General features: G+C 38.4%; 1 protein-coding gene across 3 annotated transcripts; it reads right to left on the bottom strand.

Annotated features, from left to right (window-relative positions):
* Nucleotides 1-5,608: 5,608 nt before the first annotated feature.
* LOC121798106 (sucrose transport protein SUC3-like) lies at nucleotides 5,609-11,786 on the bottom strand. 3 transcript variants are annotated; one of them, XM_042196949.1, is made up of 14 exons: nucleotides 11,295-11,786; nucleotides 10,197-10,262; nucleotides 9,827-9,925; nucleotides 9,689-9,753; nucleotides 9,518-9,602; nucleotides 9,395-9,428; nucleotides 8,655-8,754; nucleotides 8,396-8,471; nucleotides 7,571-7,918; nucleotides 7,349-7,492; nucleotides 6,966-7,199; nucleotides 6,756-6,819; nucleotides 6,630-6,673; nucleotides 5,609-5,910 (listed from the first exon to the last, which is right to left on the bottom strand). In XM_042196949.1, the coding sequence occupies exons 1-14, from the start codon at nucleotides 11,562-11,564 to the stop codon at nucleotides 5,881-5,883; spliced, it is 1,659 nt and encodes a 552-aa protein (XP_042052883.1). In that variant the 5' UTR covers nucleotides 11,565-11,786; the 3' UTR covers nucleotides 5,609-5,880. The 3 variants fall into 3 exon arrangements, with proteins under 3 accessions (XP_042052883.1, XP_042052882.1, XP_042052884.1); XM_042196948.1 differs by lacking the exon at nucleotides 5,609-5,910 and adding an exon at nucleotides 6,021-6,468; XM_042196950.1 differs by lacking the exon at nucleotides 5,609-5,910 and adding an exon at nucleotides 6,385-6,525.
* Between the last annotated feature and the right edge of the window lie 10,475 nt (nucleotides 11,787-22,261).

The following is a 22,261-nucleotide window of genomic DNA, read 5'->3' as shown; positions in this document are numbered from 1 at the left end:
AGGAGATGCATTCATTGCTATAGCTTATATACCTTATCAAGAAAAAAAGGTGGAATTGTTTGTGTGTGTAGTTAGGGATGACTCCTTTTCAATTGTGTATATTATTGAATATTTTACTTTTGCTACAAGCTAGAGATTAATTTACGTATAGTAATAGTATATATTTAGTTCAAATAATAAGTTTGATATAGTATGGGGTGAAGTGGGATGCATTTTTTTCTAGATTGACAGTTGTCATCGAAGTTGCAGACGGACTTTTTTGCGTAGGTTTGATTCTTTTCACTCATTGGGATATAAAAGTAGAAGTGGGTGCCTTAAAAGAAAAAAAAAAGGACAAAAACAAAAATTGAATTGAAATAAGCATATGGATCCATATCATTCATTCCAGGTACTAGATATATGGATGAGTTAATTTATCATATTTGATGAGTTAGAAGTTTACATAGAGCTTAACAAAAAGTTTCAATTGTATTGTATTTTAGTATATTTCGTTATTTTTTTTGTTTGGATGTTGTTAACTCTTTGTATAAATGGATTATAAAATCTTTCATCATTATTTCACATTGGTATAAAAAATTTATCGTTGTTTTACATTGGTACAAAAAATTCATGTTTATTTCATGTAAAGATGTAAAGAGTTAACCACGTTCAAACATATACTCCATCTGTTCCATCGTAATAGAGTCATTTTACCATTTTGGTACGTTCCATAGCAATAGAGTCATTTCCCTTTTTTAGTAAAAGTCAACACATTTCTCCACGCATATTTTACTCTCTCTTACTTTATACTCTCTTCATCTCTCTACCTTTTTCATTTTCCACTTTATTCTCCATTTACTTAATTCACCTAACACAATTTTTCTTAATCTTCGTGCTGAATAGAAACGCCTCTATTACTATGGAACGGAGGGAGTATGACATAATGTATTAAATTAAAATGCGAATGAAACTTTTTGTATAATTATGCTCATCAAACATTTTGTCCCAATATGAAACTAAGTTCAAAACACTTTGTATGTATTGTGCAATTATCCATCATAATTGTATTGTATTACCATGAGTAAATATTAGGGCGCACCAAGCGGACGTCCGCGTGTGAGTGCGACCTGTAATGCTAAAACTACTATATATATTATAGTTAGGGTTTTAATTGCGAGTAAAATAGAAAATGACTGAAAGTTTGTGTATTTTATTATAATTATTCCTTAAGTTTTCAAAAATTTATCTAGTGAACTGTGAGGTATATGATAATTATTCCCTCAAACTTTTAGTAATATTCAATATTTAATTGTTTACTTTATTTTTGTATCATGATTTTTAATTACATCAATAGTTCAAAACGTTTCTGAAGATGAGAGTAAAACAATTGAAGTAAAGCACAAAACTACTCACATATTATGATTATGAATATGATTATTGCCCTTAATGAAATGCGTGTGTGCATAATGTGTATATATATGGACAAGTTCATAAATAGTAGTATTCCAGCATCTTTTTATGAAAGACTATTGTTTTAGATTGGGTTATGGAAATGCCTTTTTCTAAAGGTTCCCACGCCATTTATTTAAATACCCATAATTCAATGATATATCGCGTAATCAAGTAAGACCATTTTTTTAAAGAAAACTTTAAATTCAAACTGTTGAAAAGAGATAGGTATGAAATTAATTAGGAAGGAAGATCGTTTAAGATAGTAAAAACAGAAAAAAGTTACTACTCCATATATATTGAAATTTTATATTAAAAATATTTGTATATAGCTAAGGAGTAGGGTAAAATGCAATTGAAATGAAAATGAAGAAATAGAAAAATGGATGAGAGAGATGGGAAGGGGGCAGAGTTTGCTACCTAACCTACCAACATATATCGTGTGCCTTCTCTCCCATCCCTTTATCTCTTCTCTGCAACACATAACAATCACCATTCCAATTTTCCAAATCAAAATTACCCCTCATTTTATATGTATACTATGCTCCAAATATACATCAAATCCCTATCTCTCTTGTTTTATTTCATTTCATTTCATCTATATTTTTATATTTTTAAAATTGATATGGATAGCATTTAGGCCATGCATGTCGTGCTCAATATGATCCCCATCGTAACCCTACAAACCTGTTGTTGCCTTCCCCTTTCAATCTTTTTTTCTATTTAGTGCCACGTCTCTCTCTCTCTCTCTCTCTCTCTCTCTCTCTCTCTCTCTCTCTCTCTCTCTCTCTCTCTCTCTCTCTCTCTCTCTCTCTCTCTCTCTCTCTCTCTCTCTCTCTCTCTCTCTCTCTCTCTCTCTCTCTCTCTCTCTCTCTCTCTCTCTCTCTCTCTCTATCAATCACACACACACATACACACACTTTTTTCCACTCTATTCATTTATCAATTGTATCTACTTTTCATGTCTATTAATTTTTTTTACATAACATATGATTGGAAGACAATCATATGTGTAGTACTTTATTGCATTTTTGCATGTCCTAATTTACTTGCCCTCTCTCTCTATATACATATTGCATGATAATAGAGTACGTCTAAATCTTGGATATATATATATATATATATATATATATATATATATATATATATATATATAGGGTTTTAATCTATGCAAAACTGGATTTAAATACAGAAACGCAGAACAATATCATAATTATGACACTTTTAGGTCATAATTAGGTAATTTGTAGGTCATGCTAACAAAGCATGACCTAAAACGATCTTAGTATGACATTAAATCCAAATATTATAATATGACCTAAAATTGCTTAATTATGACCTTCCGTGTTTTTGGTTAATTATTGACCATTAGATCATCTAATCCTAGGGCTGAGATTTGGTCTGCATTTCTGGATTTAAACACATACTTATTTTGATCATCTCCCTATATAGGGTCTCCCTATATATATATATATCAAAACTTATATATATATATATATATATATATATTAGTACACATGACTTCCATGGTTATTTTTCACGAAATCAATATTTATAATACCATTATTCAAAATTCACTCTTTTGTTTTTAGTAAATCGAATATCGGTTGTGCAATCAAAATCACATACTAATCAAGTATGTCGTCTTTATGACGTTGATCATATTTATAATAATGTGGATATACTTTAGGCAAGTCCGAAAATCGTGCAAGTAAATAAAAATGGTTATCAAACTCCAAAATTACGAATTCAAATCTTTAGTCAAAAAGTTTGTTTCATTGTCAAACAAATTGAAAAAAAAATACAGTGACAGGATTTGAATTGGACTCTTTTATCTCCACACCAGAGAATCGGACAAGAGATGTGTTTTGGAGTTTGGATTATAAATACTTAAATGTCCCTTTTTTAGAAATGAGAAATCCTGGCTGGAATTCTCTCCATGATTAAACAATAACATTAAAATTCCTATTTTTCAGGATACTCCGAAAAGATTTGTTATAATTTCCTAAAATAGAAGTATTATCCGTTTTTTATCATTGGGAAACTCTCGAGGCAACATATATAAAACAAGTATAAAATAATTATGAAGGAAATTATAAAATGACTTGTTTGATACAAAGGATGTTATCATAATTCAAATTCATAATATCCAAAAGTTTAATAATAGGACATGAAGTAGAACACATAAAGTGGACTCGAGAATATTGTGAATAGTTGTTCATTTTACAAATAAACATAGTGTATGTGTGTAATTAAACTAAGTACTACAATAAAACCTTATAAATTGATGAAAGATTTTTGTAATAGAAATAAAAAAATATTCGCTAAAATGGACCCACTTTAGCTACGAAGAAGGCAAAGACAAAGTCGAATGGCTGTATCACATGTCTATATTAGTTGGAAGCACCATGGGGCTTCCCATTGGGTCCCACCTCTTCTCCTATCACTTCGTCGCCAATATATATTATTGATTCGTCTCCGATTTAAATCTTATTAATACAAGTTACCTAAATATTATTACTAGAGTACATAATATAATGGAGAACTATTCACTGTTGATATAACCGTCTGACTTTTATTCTCTATTGTCAATGCATCCGCAACGCGTCTCGTTACGGACTCTATCTCATCTCGGAGAGACGAGACCGCATCGAGACAGCGTTGCGGGATCCGTCTCGTCCCCAGCCCATCCCCATCCCGTCCCTTGTCTCGCCGCGGAGGGCAGTCTAGCGAGACAGCTCGCCACGCGCGTTCCGTGGCGAGCTCTGGTTCGTCCGTGACGCCCACTCGCCGGCCCGCGAGTGGGCGTCGTTTTTATCTGAAAAAAATGTTTTTTTTTGTTTTTTTTAAAAATTCAGAATAAATTCGAAAATTAAAAAAAATCCCAAAAAATATACTAGCCGTTTTTTGCAAATTTTTAATTTTTTTTATATTTTTTTCAAGCCTCCAATCACTTCTATAAATATCAAATCATTCCCACAAATTAATCCACCATAAAAAAAACTCTCTATTCTCACTCTAACACTCTACATTCTTCATCTCAAAACATTATTCTTCTCCCAAATTTAATTCATTCATGGATCCATTTGAGCAAATGCGTCGAATAATGGAAGAATCCTTTCTTATGCTTCTTTGAATTTTAAATTATGTATTTTTAAAATTATGTATTTTTTATTTTTTTAGGATTTTATTAAGTGATTTTTTATTTTTTTAGAATTTTAAGTTGTAATTTTATTTTATTTAATGAAGTGTGTTTTTATTAATTGAATTTGTTGGAAATAAAAAATGAAATTGAATGAATAGTTAAGGGATGAGATGGTTAAGAGATGGAGGGATGCAAGTGTTGTCTCTTAGTTAAGAGATGGGGTGAAAAGTACAATGAGGCCTATGAATAGTGAAGAAATGAGACGGTTAAGAGACGGATAAGAGACAGGGATGCGGAATGAGACGGTTAAGAGACGGATAAGAGACAGGGATGCGGAAGGCCTCATAATTTTCGGTCATTCTCAGCAATATATTACTAGTACTCCACATACTAGTACAAGTATTTTATATTTATGTGGAATATTAGTTGAGCATAAAATCAAAGAAGATTACATATTTAATTAAGCCAATAGGGATAGGATCTTAAAATCCACATGCCTGAATCGCTCTTGTGCATTCAGCTATAAGAATTATCAATGCCCATGTGCCCTTCTTTTCTTGACAGCAATGTTTTCTTTTCTCCTTTTTAATTGAAAATGATTAGTCAACTACTAACATCATCTACAATACTAGGTACTATGATATTAATCACATACACTATTATACTTGTTGGTTGTGGTAGCACAATTTGAAGCAAGTTGATAAATGTAGTTAAGCCCAGTTCTGATTAATCTTTTAGTTAGAAATCAAATCTTGATGTTTAATTCTTTGTGGGGCGATGAGTGACAGCTTGCCGACTGATGATCGACGTGCGTTTGTTTCTGAATCTCTGACACTGGAAAAATGGATTGGCCCACTATAAACACTATTTTAGGGGGAATACAAAAAATAATTAATTACTTAGTTTTTCAAAAGATCCTATCTGTGTTCATTTTCTCGATCGAATTACTGCAGACAGGATCTATTGATCATGGTTAAGAGTCAAAAATAGTAAAAAGAAAATAGACAAGAAAAATCGTGATGAACATTGAGTGCAAGCAAGAAAACCAAGAATTGACAGATATCTGCCTCAACTGGGGAATGTGAAGGAGACGAGAGATTCTCAAGGTACAGAAACAGAGGTATAAATATGCATTCAGTAAAAAACAGAAAGATGCTCAATAATGCAGAAGCCTGAAATAGTAAACTGTCTAATGTGGAAATTATGTCTATTCATGGTTTACCTGAAACGATTCGACCAGAAACTGTTATCCAGTTGCCTGTTCAAGCAGCAATTACAACGATGGATATCAAGAGTGTCTCTCTGTATTATTCCCAACAACAGAACGTAGTAGGCATCTGTAGGTATCCATCACAGTTTCAGTTCGTTATGTGTTGCAATTTTCATACATGAAAAGGGAGGATTCTGAAAGGACATGTCACTAACTTGTGTTACCCGATACTATGAATTTCATTTGCAACTGTTATTATATCCTCAATGATTATGTTGACAGATTTCACATACTAGAACTACAGTAGCACGTAACCTATATCCGTTCTACGTTTTTTACTACATCCGGAAATAGACCTATAGGGGAAAAATTGAATGAATGTGTGAATCTCATCTCTGAGAAATAATATGTGCATTCTTGGCCTCACGGTGTGTGTGTGTGTGTGTGATCGTGTACAAGTTCCCTGTCCTAGTGTGGAACTATTGGCAAGTTGAATTGAATCGTCTGGGAAAATTGATCAACCAAAATGGAAACCAGTAGATTTCAAGTTACTAGAAAGATTTGGAAGCTTGCGAACTGCGATAACCCCAGCTGCCAGGGCGCTGACTGATGCTAAGACGAATGCTGGTATGTTACCGCCACCAAATAAAGCATCCCATGGACCGGCACCAAGGGATATGATCATCTAAAAAAAAGAAGCTCATCAAGCTTGACCATATTTGGTGAAGAAAAGAGGCAGTCACTGGAGATTATTTAATTGCAGCACAATTAGGTTATCAAAATGGTCGGGCTGTGATTGGCATTCAAGTTAGGCAAGGGAGTTATGGACAAGTATGTTGTAACTACCTGAGGTATCACAATTGCAAGATTTAGAACTCCAATCGCCAGTCCTGGAACAAAAGGTACAACATTTAAAATCAAACAAGCAGTTCCTCAATTATCAGAGATAAGAAATGTAAATGGTGTAAATACCTTGTCCACCTCCTGAATCAGCAGTCAATTCGGCAGTGACAGAAAAGGGTACACTATAAGTGATCTACAACAAAAGTTAAAAACATCAATAAGAAACTGGTGGTGCTATCATGCCTTTTGAAATTGAGATGCGCAATTTAGAACCCATTCTATCTTCTCTAGAAAAAAAAGATTAAAAGTTGTGGCTAAGTATAGCATCTGAATACTTACAGCAAGAGGAATACCAAGAATTGCAAAAACCACCAAAGATGCAATCTTAGTAGTTTCATTGGCACCAATAACATGCTGAACCCCATCAGAATATTGTCTCAGAGATACCAAGCTAATAAGTGCAGTGCCAGCCATACACACAAACACAATAATGTTGCTACCAGCCCAGACTAGTCTAGCTCCAAGCCACTGACACAGTGGATCGATAAAGAAGGAGCAGATGCCCAGAACAACCTGCGGCATGCAAAAGAAAAGAGAAAGCAATTAAATACAGAATCCAACACAATATGCATGAACTGGCCAAATATTAAGTACAATTCTTGCTGCCAGGATCCCTACAAAGTCCTAAAAATGGTATACTGATGCTTGATTTGAGTTCTTACAGAATTCAATAGCAAACCAAATGCACCTTCTCTAACACCTTGATTATAAGCTTGAACTTCATTAGGCTCTCCTTTTGGATCACCGTGGAAAACTTCTCTCCCCATCCAATCAGTGTCAAAGAGAAAAAAGGGAAACCAAGACAACTATCGGAACAGGAACATGGTGAAAATTAGAATTGACATTAAACAGGGTAACTATAGAGCACTGGAAAGAACACATACCCAAGTCAAAGCCATGACAACCAGCACTGAGTGCATTGCTGGAGGCAAATGACGTAAGCTGGTGAGTAGATTCACCAAAACTGCCCCAGGACTGTCATTAAAAGTATCTTCGCTGCTATTTTGATCCTTCTGTTCTCCAGCATCGCCCGTTGTGTAATGCCTTTCAGACTTATTTTCCAATGTATGGTGACTGGATTCTGAATCAATTTTTGATTTTGAAAGGTCAGACCCATTTATTTGATGATCATCCAAGAGAGGAGCAGAATCTGATAAACGGTGTTGTGTATGTGCCAGTGGTACTTCTTTAGCAAAGAAGAGGGTCACAAGCGTACAAAGAGAAAGGAAGACCTGCAGAAAGTTCAACTTTAGATATGCAAAAAAGCATAAGAAAAAATAACTGCATTTACGGCCCATAGGCATGTTAGAAATCATTCAGTCACTTCACATAAAGTGGGTATAGTTACAAAGCTCATACAAAGAATAATTCTAACCAAATATCAGACTGAATAGTACCAACGCATGGTCTTGTATATAACAAAAAAAATAAGAAAAGCATAGTGTAAAGTTATATCATGCTGTTATTCAAATGTGATGTAAACCAAAGAATTTAAATTTCAATTCATAAACTGATAAAAGGATTTCCAAAATGAGAAATGCACATAAAGTTCTCATTTATTTGTCAACTAAATGTCAGATATTGATCAAATAGCCCAATGATTCAAAGGACAGGTCGAAAGAAATGAGAATTTTCAGGGGCCATCACAACTCAATTCAATTCACAACATCGCAAGGAAATACTGTACTCCTAATCCCTTAACTACTCACCACTGCAACCAAAAATGCTGCTTTGAGATTCCCACAAGGTTCACAACAAGCTTTGCTTGTCAAGAATGGAAACCATCTGCTCACAAACACAAGATTATATCCAATCAGTAAAAGACTAGTTCATAAATTAAGGGCTTAAGTGAAGGAAGCATATTTGCAATATAGCTCAGCTCTGACTGTACCATATCATAATTGTAAGGCAAATCCTGGATAACAAATAGCATCAAAAAGCATAAGAAACACTTTTATGAAACATCACCTGTGCCAGTTTCCGCTAGAACCAGCAGAGAAACCTAGAATGTTTCCAACAGCCATCCAGGAGCAAAATATGGCATTTGCCGAATTTCTCTGATCTGGACCTGCAAAAGGAAGAAGACATATCAAGGTTAGATAAGCAGAGAGAACATGTCTTTCTTCAGAACAGATCTACATGAGTGGACCTTGTGGGGTGAGAATATCATAAGAAAATGAAAAGTAGTCAAAGAATGTTTCATATTGGCCTGTTGTTGCGAATTGGTAGCTTCATGTGCTTCACTATTCAATGAGACTATTAAGGTTCTTTATACTTGGGACAGGAAGTTGATCCAAACATGGTGCACACTAACAAGGAGGACCAGAAAAGAAGAAGCTATATCCAATAAAGTGGCAGTGAGCAGAATAATGATTTAATTGGAACAAAAGAAGATAAAAAGAAGAAGGAAGTTTGCAGTTGTAGTAACTAATTCTTCAAATGCTTAACTAATTCTTCAAATGCTGATATTCATAGTCCAGAAAATGATCAACGAATTTGAAGTTACAGTGTATACTATGAGATAATTGCCATCTAGTGCATACCACCGAAAGATACAATCTGCAACCACCCTCAAACATATTAAGTGAAGTGTTAATTGGGGCGATATGTTGGCAAACTTATTCTAGGTCCAATTTATCCAATTAAAATTTGGTAAAAACAAACCTCCTTTTTCTATTAATAGCATGCGAGCACGGAGAGACAATTACCTGATAAATCAGCTAGGAGAGCTCGAGCAGGACCCTGCGTACAATAAAAACAATTATTGTTTGTTTATTGGCAAAAAAAGGGTAGTAGGAAATCCCTCATATCTAATATTTTCAAACCATCACCTGCACAGTGTTGTTTGCAAGGTCTAGCATCCAAAATCCAATTACAAAGATGAAAGCTGCCCTGGTACGAGTACCTTTAAACGTGCTGCATTTTTCATGAGCAGTTTATCCTCATTTTCTTTGGACATGAGATAAAGAGAAAATAGAAAGCTAGTATGAGAACACATAAACCTGCAATGCTCCTTTGTATCCCCCAATATGTAACCAATGTCGGCGGAATACCCGATTATTACAACCTAACATTAGGCAAGGTAGTTAGCAGTATGATAAATAGCCTCAACATAATAATGGGATTCACAAGATACTTACAGCAACAGAGATCATCAGTGACCCAACTAAAATAAATGGTCTCCGTCTACCATGCTTGGAAGTGCATTTGTCGCTCCATATTCCAACACATGGTTGAACCTGTAGAGGGAAACTGCAGCTCAATTTTCTAACAGAAGATTAAATATAGCACATGTCTGATATCATTACACTACACTATTTATCAAAATTATTGATGGAAACAAACTACAGCACTCAACTAGTCAGATGTTTGCAGAAGAGTTGAAATAGTGCATGTGTTAATTCAACTCAATAAGATCAATGGACAACTTGCAATAAAGATTCTTTTCTGCATCAGATTTATCGAAATAAAAGGTGGAACTATTTGGAAAAGGATGTAGTTATCACATACCACGAGGCCTGTTATGGGACCACAGAGCCATATAAAGGAAGAAAATTCATGCCCTATACCAAGCGTCTGCAAGGAAACAGAACGGAAAATCAAGGAGATTAGAATGTCTATAAACCACCTTTAACTCTATATTCTAGCACGCAGGAGAAATCTCAAGTAAGCAATTTACTTAAGAAGACCTTTATTCAATCTTAATCCTTTTAAGGAAGAGATGATTTAAAAGATCAACCATAGTCCTTCACTAATTATGATCACTATGAGTGGCATGCAGTAGTAGACATGAAAAAGGTGAATATGGAAAAGAAAGAGAACACACAAAACATATTGTCACAGGTGGGAAGATAATTACAGAAATATAATATACAATCACTTCAATATATTTTTGAAGTAAAATGCAAGAAAAATGAGGGTTATGCAGCGAAGGAGATAAGAAGATAAACAACATACAAGGACTTTCTTCAGTTTGTGAAGTGCTATTTTAATTTTGTGGCTGGTAAATTTGCATCAGTAAGTGGATCATCTAAAATTCTTGATCGTATCAACTCATTTACGCTTAGCTCTTGCCACCTTTATCAACAAAACCTTGCATTGGGGTTTTTATAGAAACAGGATACTCAAAGTTTCTGTCAAGAATAAGCTATGGTAACAGCACATCCCATGTATTATTATACTCCGTAGTTATGATTAGAATTACCACAAGTAAATCACCATCACTTAATCTTGAACAGGTATAAAACATTAAACAACACTATTGCAAAGTACCTAGTTTTTCAAATGCACACTAAGGGTACAGCAGGACAGGGAGAAGGTCTGAAGTTGTATCTCTTTCTCTACATCTGTCTAACCACAACAGCAGAATAACGATCTCATCTAATAAGCGTAAAAAAATTCCAACATACAAAATAATCGTAGTTTGGAGGACATATATACATCTTATATCGCCAGATTGCGCAGTTCAATAACGTCTAACCTCAACATTCTCTCCACTATTTCTCAAAATATTTCAGGATTTATCATATCATGATGCATCTACTCAGTCGATAAATCATTAAGTATATAGTCGAGAATAAATAAATATTAGAGTAAATATGCAATTACCTGAACATAAGGAGTGAGGAGAGAAAGCTGAAGTGCCCAACCAAACTGTACACCTGCGGCGACCGTACTGCTGAGGATCAGCGTCAATAAGCTGCAAGTATTCGGCGGCGGAATATGGTGATCAGTATCCTGCGGCGAATCTCCGGCATCGGATGCTCCCGGTGGCGAAGATGAATTATGGATCTGGCGATGCTCCCACTCGTCGGCACCAACTAGTTCGACTTCCTGCTTCAAATTTCTGTACGGAACTCTGATCGAAGCCGCATCCATTATTTTCTGAAATTGTGTTTGAATCACATAAATGTGAGAATGATCCGATTGATTTTGAGGGTTTCGGAAATGCTGTGTGCAGTATGAGTGTATAAGATTTGGGGGGAATTTAAGCGCGCAGTGGATCAAGTATGTTAAATTTGGCGTGCGATTGTGGTTTGTGGGAGTTGAGATATGTTGCTCTGTTTCGCAAAAGCTTGCTGAAGACGGTGCAGTTTGAGGTTTCTGATCCGGAGCGGGTCTGGGTCCACCCAACTCGACCTTATAAGGTTGATTAGAGCATCCGCAACGCATCTCGCGGGCGTCTCGGTCTAGTCTCGGAGAGACGAGACGGCCGCGAGACAGCGTTGCAGCCTTCCATCCCGGTCCCATCTTGCCGAGCGTCTCGTCCCGGAGGGACGGCTCGCGCGACAGCTCGCCATGCGCCAGCGCCACGTGGCGCGCGCTGGCACTAGGCGTGACGCCCACTCGTCGGCCCGCGAGTGGGCGTCGTCACGCTGACGCAATAAATCATTTTTTTAATTCGATTTTAATAAAAAAAGATAAAGGTAATGTTACCGTTTTTTACCGTTCAACCGTAATTTTTTTCTTTTTCTTTTTTTACTTTATAAATACTCCTCTTTCATCCTCATTATACACACAAACACACATCTATTCTTCTCAAATCATCTCTCTTTCCTCTCTAATTTTCATCTCACCTCTCCAATTTTCATCTAAAAAATGTTTGGCGACGGAAACGAGGGCGGCTCCGGCGGATATGACTTTAACGTGTTTGACGACTGGGGGGCATGTACAATGTCTTGGGTGCTGCCGGTTCCGGTTCGTCGACGTCGTCGTACCAACCACCCTATTTTGATGTGGATGCATACTCTCATCCCTCCGCCCCGAGGTATGGGCAATCGCAAGGATTATCCCAAATTAGGGAGGATTTTCCGGATGAACCCAATCCAGAAGGAGGACGCGGCGGTGGAAGTTCCAGGGGTCACGCATTCGACGCCGTGGAGGAAGAGGAGGAGGCGGCCGAGAAGGAGGAGGAGGATATAGGCCGTCATCTATACAGCCGGGCGGACACGATGACTCTGTTCAACGCTTGGGTCAGCGTCTCGTACGATCCCATCGTCGGGAATCAACAAACCCGCAAGTGTTTTCGAGAAAAGGTCACTGCCGCCTATAACGAGAACAAGCCGGCTCGGTCCCGCCGCCGCACCCTGAAGATGCTCTGCAGTCATTTTGACCACGTCGACAAAGATGTCAAAACATTTTGCGGCATCTACAAGAATGAAGCAGCTCAATACCAAAGCGGAGCCACAACGACAAAGAATTCAAACATGTCGATGCTTGGGAGGCCGTCAAAGACGTTGAAAGGTGGGCCGGCGGTGTCCAGTCCAGCCAGGGCGAAGCACACGGCGGGTGGTCAATACTCGTCTAGTGAGGCCGGGTAAGGCAGCGCCTCACAAGAGGTTGAGGGCACGACCACCGACGCAAGGGACCAAGGCGGCGAAGGCGACTAGAGGGAGGAGGGGCCGAGGCGAAACAAGCCAGGCAGGCTCGGGCTCGAACACCCTATTGTGCATGTACTTGACCGCCACGATGGCGGACACTTCCCGCATGACGTCTCCACAATATCAAGCCCATCTTGCCAGAATTGAGTATATGGCAAGACAAATTGATATTCCGCCTCCAGGTAGCTTGAGTGCACCGTCACCGCCTTTGGGGGATGATTCGCCGGCGGAGTAGTGAAAGGAAACAGAGAGAAAACATATCTGGAAAGCAGAATACATTGTAGCTGAAAGAGGAATATTGAAAAGCTAATGTCTCATTACCTTGAAAGTTCGATACACCTTACACATATATAGCCTTATCAAGAAGCACCTAGAACTTTTACTAAATCAGAATCACTAATGATAATCATCAATTTATCTGACTAATCATAACAGAAACTGGACTAATTCTACCTTGCAATCACTTGTACAGCCATGTCCCTATATGAGAGCTTGTGATCCTTCACATTAGCTGGATTCTTTCCAGCTATGCATCCAAGTGATACGAATCCAGTACATCTGGTCTTGCGTGGATCTTGAGCACCAATGGAATGCATCGATTCATCACTTTTAGTACCAGCTTTCTGATCCTCCATCACTGCAACTTTAGCTTGAGGTTGTGCCTCTTCACATCCTTCAACACGCCCCCTCAATCCGAGTGCAGATAGCGAAATTACTCCAAGTCTATTACGCAATTTCACGTAGGATTGATGACTCAAAGGCTTGGTCAGTATATCAGCTATCTGATCAGTAGTTGGGACATGTCGCAGCTCAATCTTCTTGTCTAAAACTTTGTCACGGACAAAATGGACATCAAGCTCGATATGTTTGGTTCTAGCATGAAGAACTGGGTTTGAAGCCAAAGCAATAGCACTCATGTTATCAACCCATATGACAGGAACTCCTCTATCTTCAATTTTCACCTCGTTGAGCAAAGAACTCAACCAACTCACTTCAGAGGCAGCTTCTGCAAGACTCCTGTACTCAGCTTCTGTACTTGACCTTGCCACAACATTTTGCTTTTTCACACACCAAGAAATCAAATTGTTTCCAAAATATGTACAATAACCACTAGTGGTCCTCCTATCATCTAGATCAGCCGCCCAATCTGAGTCCGAAAAAACAGTCACAATACCATTTGATTTTCTAATATGGATTCCAAAATCCAGTGTACCAGAGAGATACCTGAGTATCCTTTTAACGGCTTTCCAATGTGTGTCTAAAGGTGAAGCCATGTATTGACTTACCTTATTGACAGCAAAATTAATATCAGGCCTAGTGATTGTAGCATACTGCAAAGCTCCAACTGTGCTTCTGTACAGTTTCTGATTTTCAAGAGGCTCACCAATTGACTTGCTCAGTTCACAAGTTGAAACCATGGGTGTTGGACAACCTTTAGCACCTACCATGTTTACTTTCTTCAAAAGATCTTTGATGTAATTTGATTGACAAAGGTGAAGACCAGCCTCTGTCTTCACAACTTCAACACCAAGAAATAAGCTTACCTCCCCAAGATCTTTTAAAGAAAAATGAGAGTTAAGCTGAGAAATAACTGTCTTGATGGATGAAGAAGAGTTACCTGTTACCAGCATGTCATCTACATAGATTAGAAGATAGATCACCTCATCACCTTTCTTTCTAAAGAACATGGAAGCATCTGCCTTGGACTGGTTGAAACCAAGGTTAATGAGAACAGAATGAACAGTGAAAAACCATGCGCGTGAAGCCTGTTTTAAACCATATATGGCCTTTTTGAGCTTGCAAACTAAATGAGGACCACCTTGTTCAAAACCAACAGGCTGTTTCATATAAATGTCTTCGCCCAACTCACCATTTAGAAATGCATTATTGACATCCAGATGAGTTATAGACCAACCAAGAGATACAGCCAAGCTGAGAATGAGTCTGATAGTTGTGGGTTTCACCACAGGGCTAAAAGTTTCAGTAAAATCAAATCCAGATTGTTGAGAAAAGCCTTGGGCAACCAACCTTGCTTTGTGTCTAGCAATGGCACCAGAAACATGCATTTTTAATTTGAATATCCAGGTACAACCTATCAGATTCTTCCCAGGTGGAAGAGTGGTCAAGATCCAAGTGCGATTTCTGAGCAAAACAAGAAATTCAGCAAGCATTGTTGCTTTCCATATAGGGATCAAGATGGCTTCAAGAGCAGATCTTGGAATGAGGTATGGTGAGGCAGTGAGTGAATAGGCTTTAGGCTTGAAAATGCCTGCTTTGGATCTTGTTGTCATGTGATGAGTGGGTTGGGCATTTTGAGGGAGTGGAGGTGGATCATTATTAGAATCATGAGTGGTGGGTGAAACATGGATATCAGCACATGATGAAATGGGAGTGGAATTTTCAGATGAATGAGATAAGTCAATATCAGCAGATGAAGAGTTATGAGATGAGTGTAAATGTGGGAGTGGTGAGGAAGTGGTGGCTGCTTCATGATCAGTTTGAACTAGAGGTGGAGTGTTATCAACGATCACAGGAGAAGCCGGAGAATGAGGAAAGTTCTGAATGTTGTTGACATCAGAGATATCTCCAAAAGATTTTGATTGAGAAGGAAATACACTTTCATCAAAAACGATATCCCTTGTTACAATAACTTTCCCACTAGGAAGTAAGGCTTTGTAGCCTTTGTGTGAAGGACTATATCCCAAGAAGATCGCCCGATCAGATCTGTAGTTCAGTTTATGAGCATTATATGGTCTAGTCAAAGGGTAACAAAGACATCCAAAAACCTTGAGAGTTGTATAGTCAGGTTTGGAAGAGAACAACTTCTCAAATGGTGACATATTATTGATAGTTTTGGCAGGGAGAAGGTTGATTAGATGAACAGCAGTGAGAAAAGCATCATCCCAGAATTTTTGAGGAAGAGAAGCTTGAGAAAGAAGAGCTAGACCAGTTTCCACAATGTGTCTATGCTTTCTCTCGGCAAGACCATTTTGTTGTGGTGTATATGGACAAGAAATCCTATGAATGATACCACACTCTTTCATAAAAGAAGTTAAAGCCTAAAACTCACCACCCCAATCAGACTGAAAAAGCTTAATCTTGGTGTTAAACTGATTTTCAGCTATAGATTTGAAATGTTTAAACACTCCAGCAACATCACTTTTATGTTTCAATAAGTAAACCCATGTAAAACGACTGAAATGGTCAACAAAAGAGACATAGTATAGATAACCATTTCTCGACATGATTGGGGAAGGTCCCCAAAGATCACTATGGATAAGTTCAAGAGGAGAACTGAACTCAGAACTTGATGGAGAATATGGTAATCTATGAGCCTTGGAGACACAACATGAGTGACATAATGAAGAAGTTTTCATTAAATGGTAAGGAAGATTACAGCTATTCAAAGCAAATTTAACAACATCAAGACTAGGATGACCAAGTCTCCTATGCCACAAGTCTATATCTAAGCTAGCAGATGACTTAGACAAGCTGTTGACAGAAGATTCTTGAACATTTGCTGAGAAGGCAGCAGGAACTTCTCTAACTAGATTGAAAGGGAAATTGGAGCTATTGTTTCTCTTGATTGGAGAGTGATGAACTAGGAAGTGATAGAGTCCCTTATCAAGGGTTCCCTTGAGCATGATTTCCTTGGTAATTTGATCCTTAACAAGGCAGAAGTTAGGATGAAATTCAAAGAAAACATGATTATCTTTGGCAAATTGGGACACACTTAGAAGATTTTTGGTAATATTAGGCACATGAAGCAGATTTTTGAGATGAAGCTTTCTATTGAAATTATTAGAATCAGGCTTAATGTAAGATTCACCAATATTGGCAATATGTACACCAACACCATTTCCAAGCACAAGATGTTTACCTCCAGTATACTCCGTACTGATGTTAAGGTTATTGAGATCATTTGAGACATGATTTGTAGCTCCTGAGTCCGGATACCAGCTGGTGGATAAGCTTGCATCATAGTTGTACTCCGACTGATTCCCAAATGAGTGTGAAGCAGCAGAGGGTGCTCGAGTTTGAACTACATGCGCAGAAGGATTAAAAGAGTAATTCTGTTGGAAAGATTGTTGTGGATTACCTCTCTGCATTTGACCTTGAGAATGAGGATAATTCTGTTTGTATCGATTCCAACACTTTGCAGCTGTGTGTCCTGGCTTCTCACAGAGCTGACAAATGATTTTGCCTCCTCCTCGTCCAGAATTCCTTCCACCTCGACCTCCTCTCGGACTCCTCGAGCTTCCTCTGCCTGCACCAGATTCTGACTCATTGTTGTAGTGAGAGTCTCTCCTTTGTCCAGATTGTTGCACCAGGTTTAGAGAAGGTTGTGATCCTTCGATACTTGATGAAGAATTCCTAGTAGCCTCAATTCTAGACTCAAAGCTCAAGAGAAAAGAGCTAACATCAGGGACTGTCCATAGCTCTACTCTTGAGGTCACAACACACACCACTGGATCGTAATCCTGCCCTAGACCTCCCAAGATGTGAAGTATCTGTTCATCATTGGAGATCTTGCAGCCAACAGAACCAAGAAGATCAAATAATGTTTTCATCTTACTTAAATATTCCTTCATGGGAAGGGACTCTTTCTTCATATTCTGAACTTGCTGCCTATATTGCATTATTTTGGCAGTGGACCTGCTTGCAAAATTTGTTTCTAAAGCACTCAAAATTTCACAAGCTGATCTCAATCCAACAACATGGACTAGTGCACTCTCTGATAGTGATGACAAGATCCATCCAGCAAGCCGTCTATCTTGCCTTTGCCAGGTTTTGAACTCCGGATTTTCCACCATTGTTCCTTGGGTTGTACCAGGAACCATCATCGGAGGAGGAGCAGCTTCTTTAGAGAGATAGGACTCAAGTCCATACCCCCACACTGCTATTTCTACCTGTTGTTGCCAAATCAGAAAATTTTCATCAGACAGCTTGACTGAAATGGGTGGTATTTGGGTAAGACCCGGCAAGGCCGACAAGGGAATTGATGTGGCGTTCGAATCGCTTGATTCCGCCATTTTAGGTAAAGAGATAAAACGGAAGCAAAAATGTAGAGCAGAGACAGGATTAGGATGATCCTGCTCTGATACCATGAAAGGAAACAGAGAGAAAACATATCTGGAAAGCAGAATACATTGTAGCTGAAAGAGGAATATTGAAAAGCTAATGTCTCATTACCTTGAAAGTTCGATACACCTTACACATATATAGCCTTATCAAGAAGCACCTAGAACTTTTACTAAATCAGAATCACTAATGATAATCATCAATTTATCTGACTAATCATAACAGAAACTTGACTAATTCTACCTTGCAATCACTTGTACAGCCATGTCCCTATATGAGAGCTTGTGGTCCTTCACATTAGCTGGATTCTTTCCAGCTATACATCCAAGTGATACGAATCCAGTACATCTGGTCTTGCGTGGATCTTGAGCACCAATGGAATACATCGATTCATCACTTTTAGTACCAGCTTTCTGATCCTCCATCACTGCAACTTTAGCTTGAGGTTGTGCCTCTTCACATCCTTCAACAAGTAGTTTTTTTTATTTCTATAAAATTGTATTTTAAATTATGTAATTTTTATTTTTTTAGGATTTTAATTATTTGTTTTTTTTATTTTAAGTTGTATTTTTATTTTATTTAATGAAGTGTGTTTTTTATTAATTAAATTTGTTGAAAAAAATAAAAAATGAAATTGAATGAATAATTAAGGGATGAGATGGTTAAGAGACGGTTAAGAGATGGAGGATTGCAGGTGCTGTCTCTAAGTTAAGGGATGAGATGAAAAGTACAGTGGGGCCCATGAATAATGAAGAGATGAGACGGTTAAGAGACGGATAAGAGACAGCGTTGCGGGTGACCTTACATTTACAATAACAGTATTCTTTGGGAATTTTAATGTATAATTATAACAGAATTCTTTGTGAATTTTTAACGCGTGAGTCTATAAATTGTACATTAAGGCAATGCAAGTCTCTAATACATTGTTATACGGAGTGTACAGAGCCATGGATCAATTGCTAACTCATCATTTAGTTGCTAATCATAGGATTTTAGAAATCTCGTGGTCTACAATTTGTCATGTGTAATTTCGTTTTTTATTTTTTAATATTAAAAAGATAATAGTAACTATCAAATTTAGGGTTTAGAAACACAATGTCAATACAGTGTATGAAATACATCAACACAAAGGCATGACAATGTCAATACAATTTCATATTGATATTGTACAAGCATTGTATTGACATATTATGTGCTATGTATTGATATAAAGCTCTTAATAAAATTTATGAAATTTTTTGAATTTTTTTTCAAATTTTGACATCAGAACATATGCAAGTGAGATCTCGTTAGAATCCTTATAAAATTATCTTTAATTTGATATATGTAGTGCGAAAAAATAATTTAAATCGTAAAAGTTATATGCGTTTTAAAGTTATGAGATATTTTTCAAAAGTTAGTTACAATTAAGTTGTTGTAAATTTATTTTAATACCTTTATTGAATTTTTTTTATATTATTGACATTTCGAAACTGATCATTTAAGCCATTGATTTAAATATTTAATAGTTATTATTTAATTATAATTAACAATTAAATATTAAATAAGTATTATAACACTTCCCGAGTATAATGTATCACTATCAATGCATATTTGGACAATATTAACCGTTTTTTTATCTTGTTAATTGCTTTCGTCCTATTTATTGTGTAAATTAATTAGAGAGAGACTTCACAACGGGTGACACGAATCCATGTAACAGCCACGTGGCCTAGGAGTAATAACGTGTGCGTTGATGAGTGGCTAGATTGATGATTGTATCGGAAGGATGACGTAAAGATGCAACAAAAATGTACTACTAAGAGTATCCACGATGGCTTTCGCTCATCAATAGCCCAGCCACAAACTCCTCCTGCCACATCATCAGCACTAAAAATCCTCCTGTCATATCATCAGGATAAATAAATAGTCCAGCAATAGCCTAGTCACATCACTCCTAATTATATAAAACAAATAATTGACAATCACACAAAATACGGAATTAAATTTACGACACAGATACACGATAATTCAATAATATTATTTAAATTAAAAAAAAGTACATTAAAAAAATACATTAATTTTAAAAAAAGTACATTAAAAAAATACATTAATTAAAAAAATTACATTATTTAAAAAAAGATAGATAGAGTACTCGTTAAAACAAGTGGTGCGAATGAAAATGACGTGCAAAGCGTGTATATATAGTGTTTCGAAAATAAAAAAAAATAAATATTTCGCTCGCCGGTCCAGAGCCTGCAATGGCGGAGAGCGCATCGCCCAGCGCTCGCGAATCGGCGTGCGCTCGCCGATTACAATGGTTCGGCGAGCGAACGGGTGAGCGCCGGAGATCGGCTAGCCGGTCCACTCTAAGGGCATCCACAGTGATGCGGATGTCCCGTCGGACATTTCAAAAACACCTCTTGCCACGTCATAAGGACTTCTTACTGCACTGCCACGTCATAAGGACATCCCACTGCATAGTGGCGGACATCCCATAATAATAAAAATTCATAAATTCACCAAATTAAACAATTTACGGAATTAAAATTTCGACACAAATACGGAGAAATTACAACCACTTTATTTTTAAAAAACATACTTAGTACAAAAAAACATACATAATTATTTTTAAAAATTACATAGTAAAAAAAAAACCGACGGTAGTCCCCTCGTCGCCACTCTCCGCCATGTCTTCCAACCCCAAATCACGCCGCATACTGTTGATGATATCATTCAGCAACGACCTGTAATGGCGATCGGTCGATGTCCGCCATTCAACCATTGCATGTAACAGGGTTTCATGTTGCGCGACGCGGGCATGTGAGGGGAGCTCGAGATCGTTTTGCCCCACCGGGCGACGGCGGACCGACGATGAAGGTGTCAGGAACTCTGTCTCGGCGGGGGGGAGTTCATGGGAACCAACACTGCTACTGTACTCCCCGGAGGCGCTGATCTTCGTCCGCTTCGGCCAGCCAGATTCAACACCCACAGTAAGCTTGGCCGAAGTCTGCAGCTCAAGATACACATCCCAATATTTGAATTCCCCGAAGCCCGCATCGTCTTTGAACTGATGGTGAGACAGAAGCTTCACATCCTCGGCAGACATGCCGCTGGTTGCCGAGCGGAGGTTGTTTGTGTAAATGCCGGCGAATCGGCTGACCTGCCTCTTCAGCCTCTCCCACTGTTTCCGGCATTGCTCTCCGTTGTGAGGCTTCCCCCCTGGCGGTTTGAATTGGTGGTAGCTTTGGCTAATGCGCCACCACATCCTGTCGATATGCTGGTTAGCCCCGATATATGGATCCTCCACTATACTGATCCACGTCTTCGCAAGCGCGATGCACTCCTCTGTGCTCCAGACGGTCCTCTTTTTCCCGCTGGATCCCTCCCCCTCTCAGCGGCCCCTGCCGCAGGCGAGGTAGTGCCCCGTCCCTGCCTCTCCCTGTCCTCCCCCTCCCCCCTGTCGCCGTTGGTGCGTCTGTGGGAGAATCCCGGATCGGAGATAGCCCCAACTCCTCCATCGAGAACGTCTCGATGCCAGTGAATTGAGTCTCGAGAGGAGTACTCGGGGGGTTGTCCGTCGACAGTAAATCCATATAGGGGCGATAGACATTGTCTACCGGTGATTGGGGGACCCCCTGCTTACTCCCCCGCAGCGACAGACGAACCCTGCATCATCCACAACATCATCCCCAGCATTCCGGGCATCATCCCGACATTGAGGTCATTCCAGCACTCACCCCGGGCATTTGGGGCATTTGGGGAATCATCCCATACCAAGGCGGGTACATGTTGTAGTACCCGGGCATCATCCCCGCCGTCATTTGGGGTTGGGGCATCAACCCCGCCATTCCGGACATCGTGGCGGACATTGGGGTACTTCCGCCAACGGGAAAGATCTGTCCCTGTGACTCGCTCGTGGCGGGAGAATCACTATCGTGGTGCTCCATTTATCTTCGAAAGAAAAGTATTTAGAGAGAGAGATACTCATTAATACAAGTGGGGCGAATGAAATGAAATTCAACGAACCGTATTTAAATAATTTTCGAACAAAAATAATAAAATAATCGGAACGTCCGCTCGGACGTTTGTGGGGTCAATGCAATGGCGGACGTCCGCAAGGACGTCGCCACA

Source organism: Salvia splendens, chromosome 4, assembly GCF_004379255.2.
Source record: "Salvia splendens isolate huo1 chromosome 4, SspV2, whole genome shotgun sequence".
Classification (NCBI taxonomy): Eukaryota; Viridiplantae; Streptophyta; class Magnoliopsida; order Lamiales; family Lamiaceae; genus Salvia; species Salvia splendens.
The sequence above is the reverse complement of the archived record's forward strand: the minus strand, read 5'-3'. Positions and strand labels throughout refer to the sequence as shown.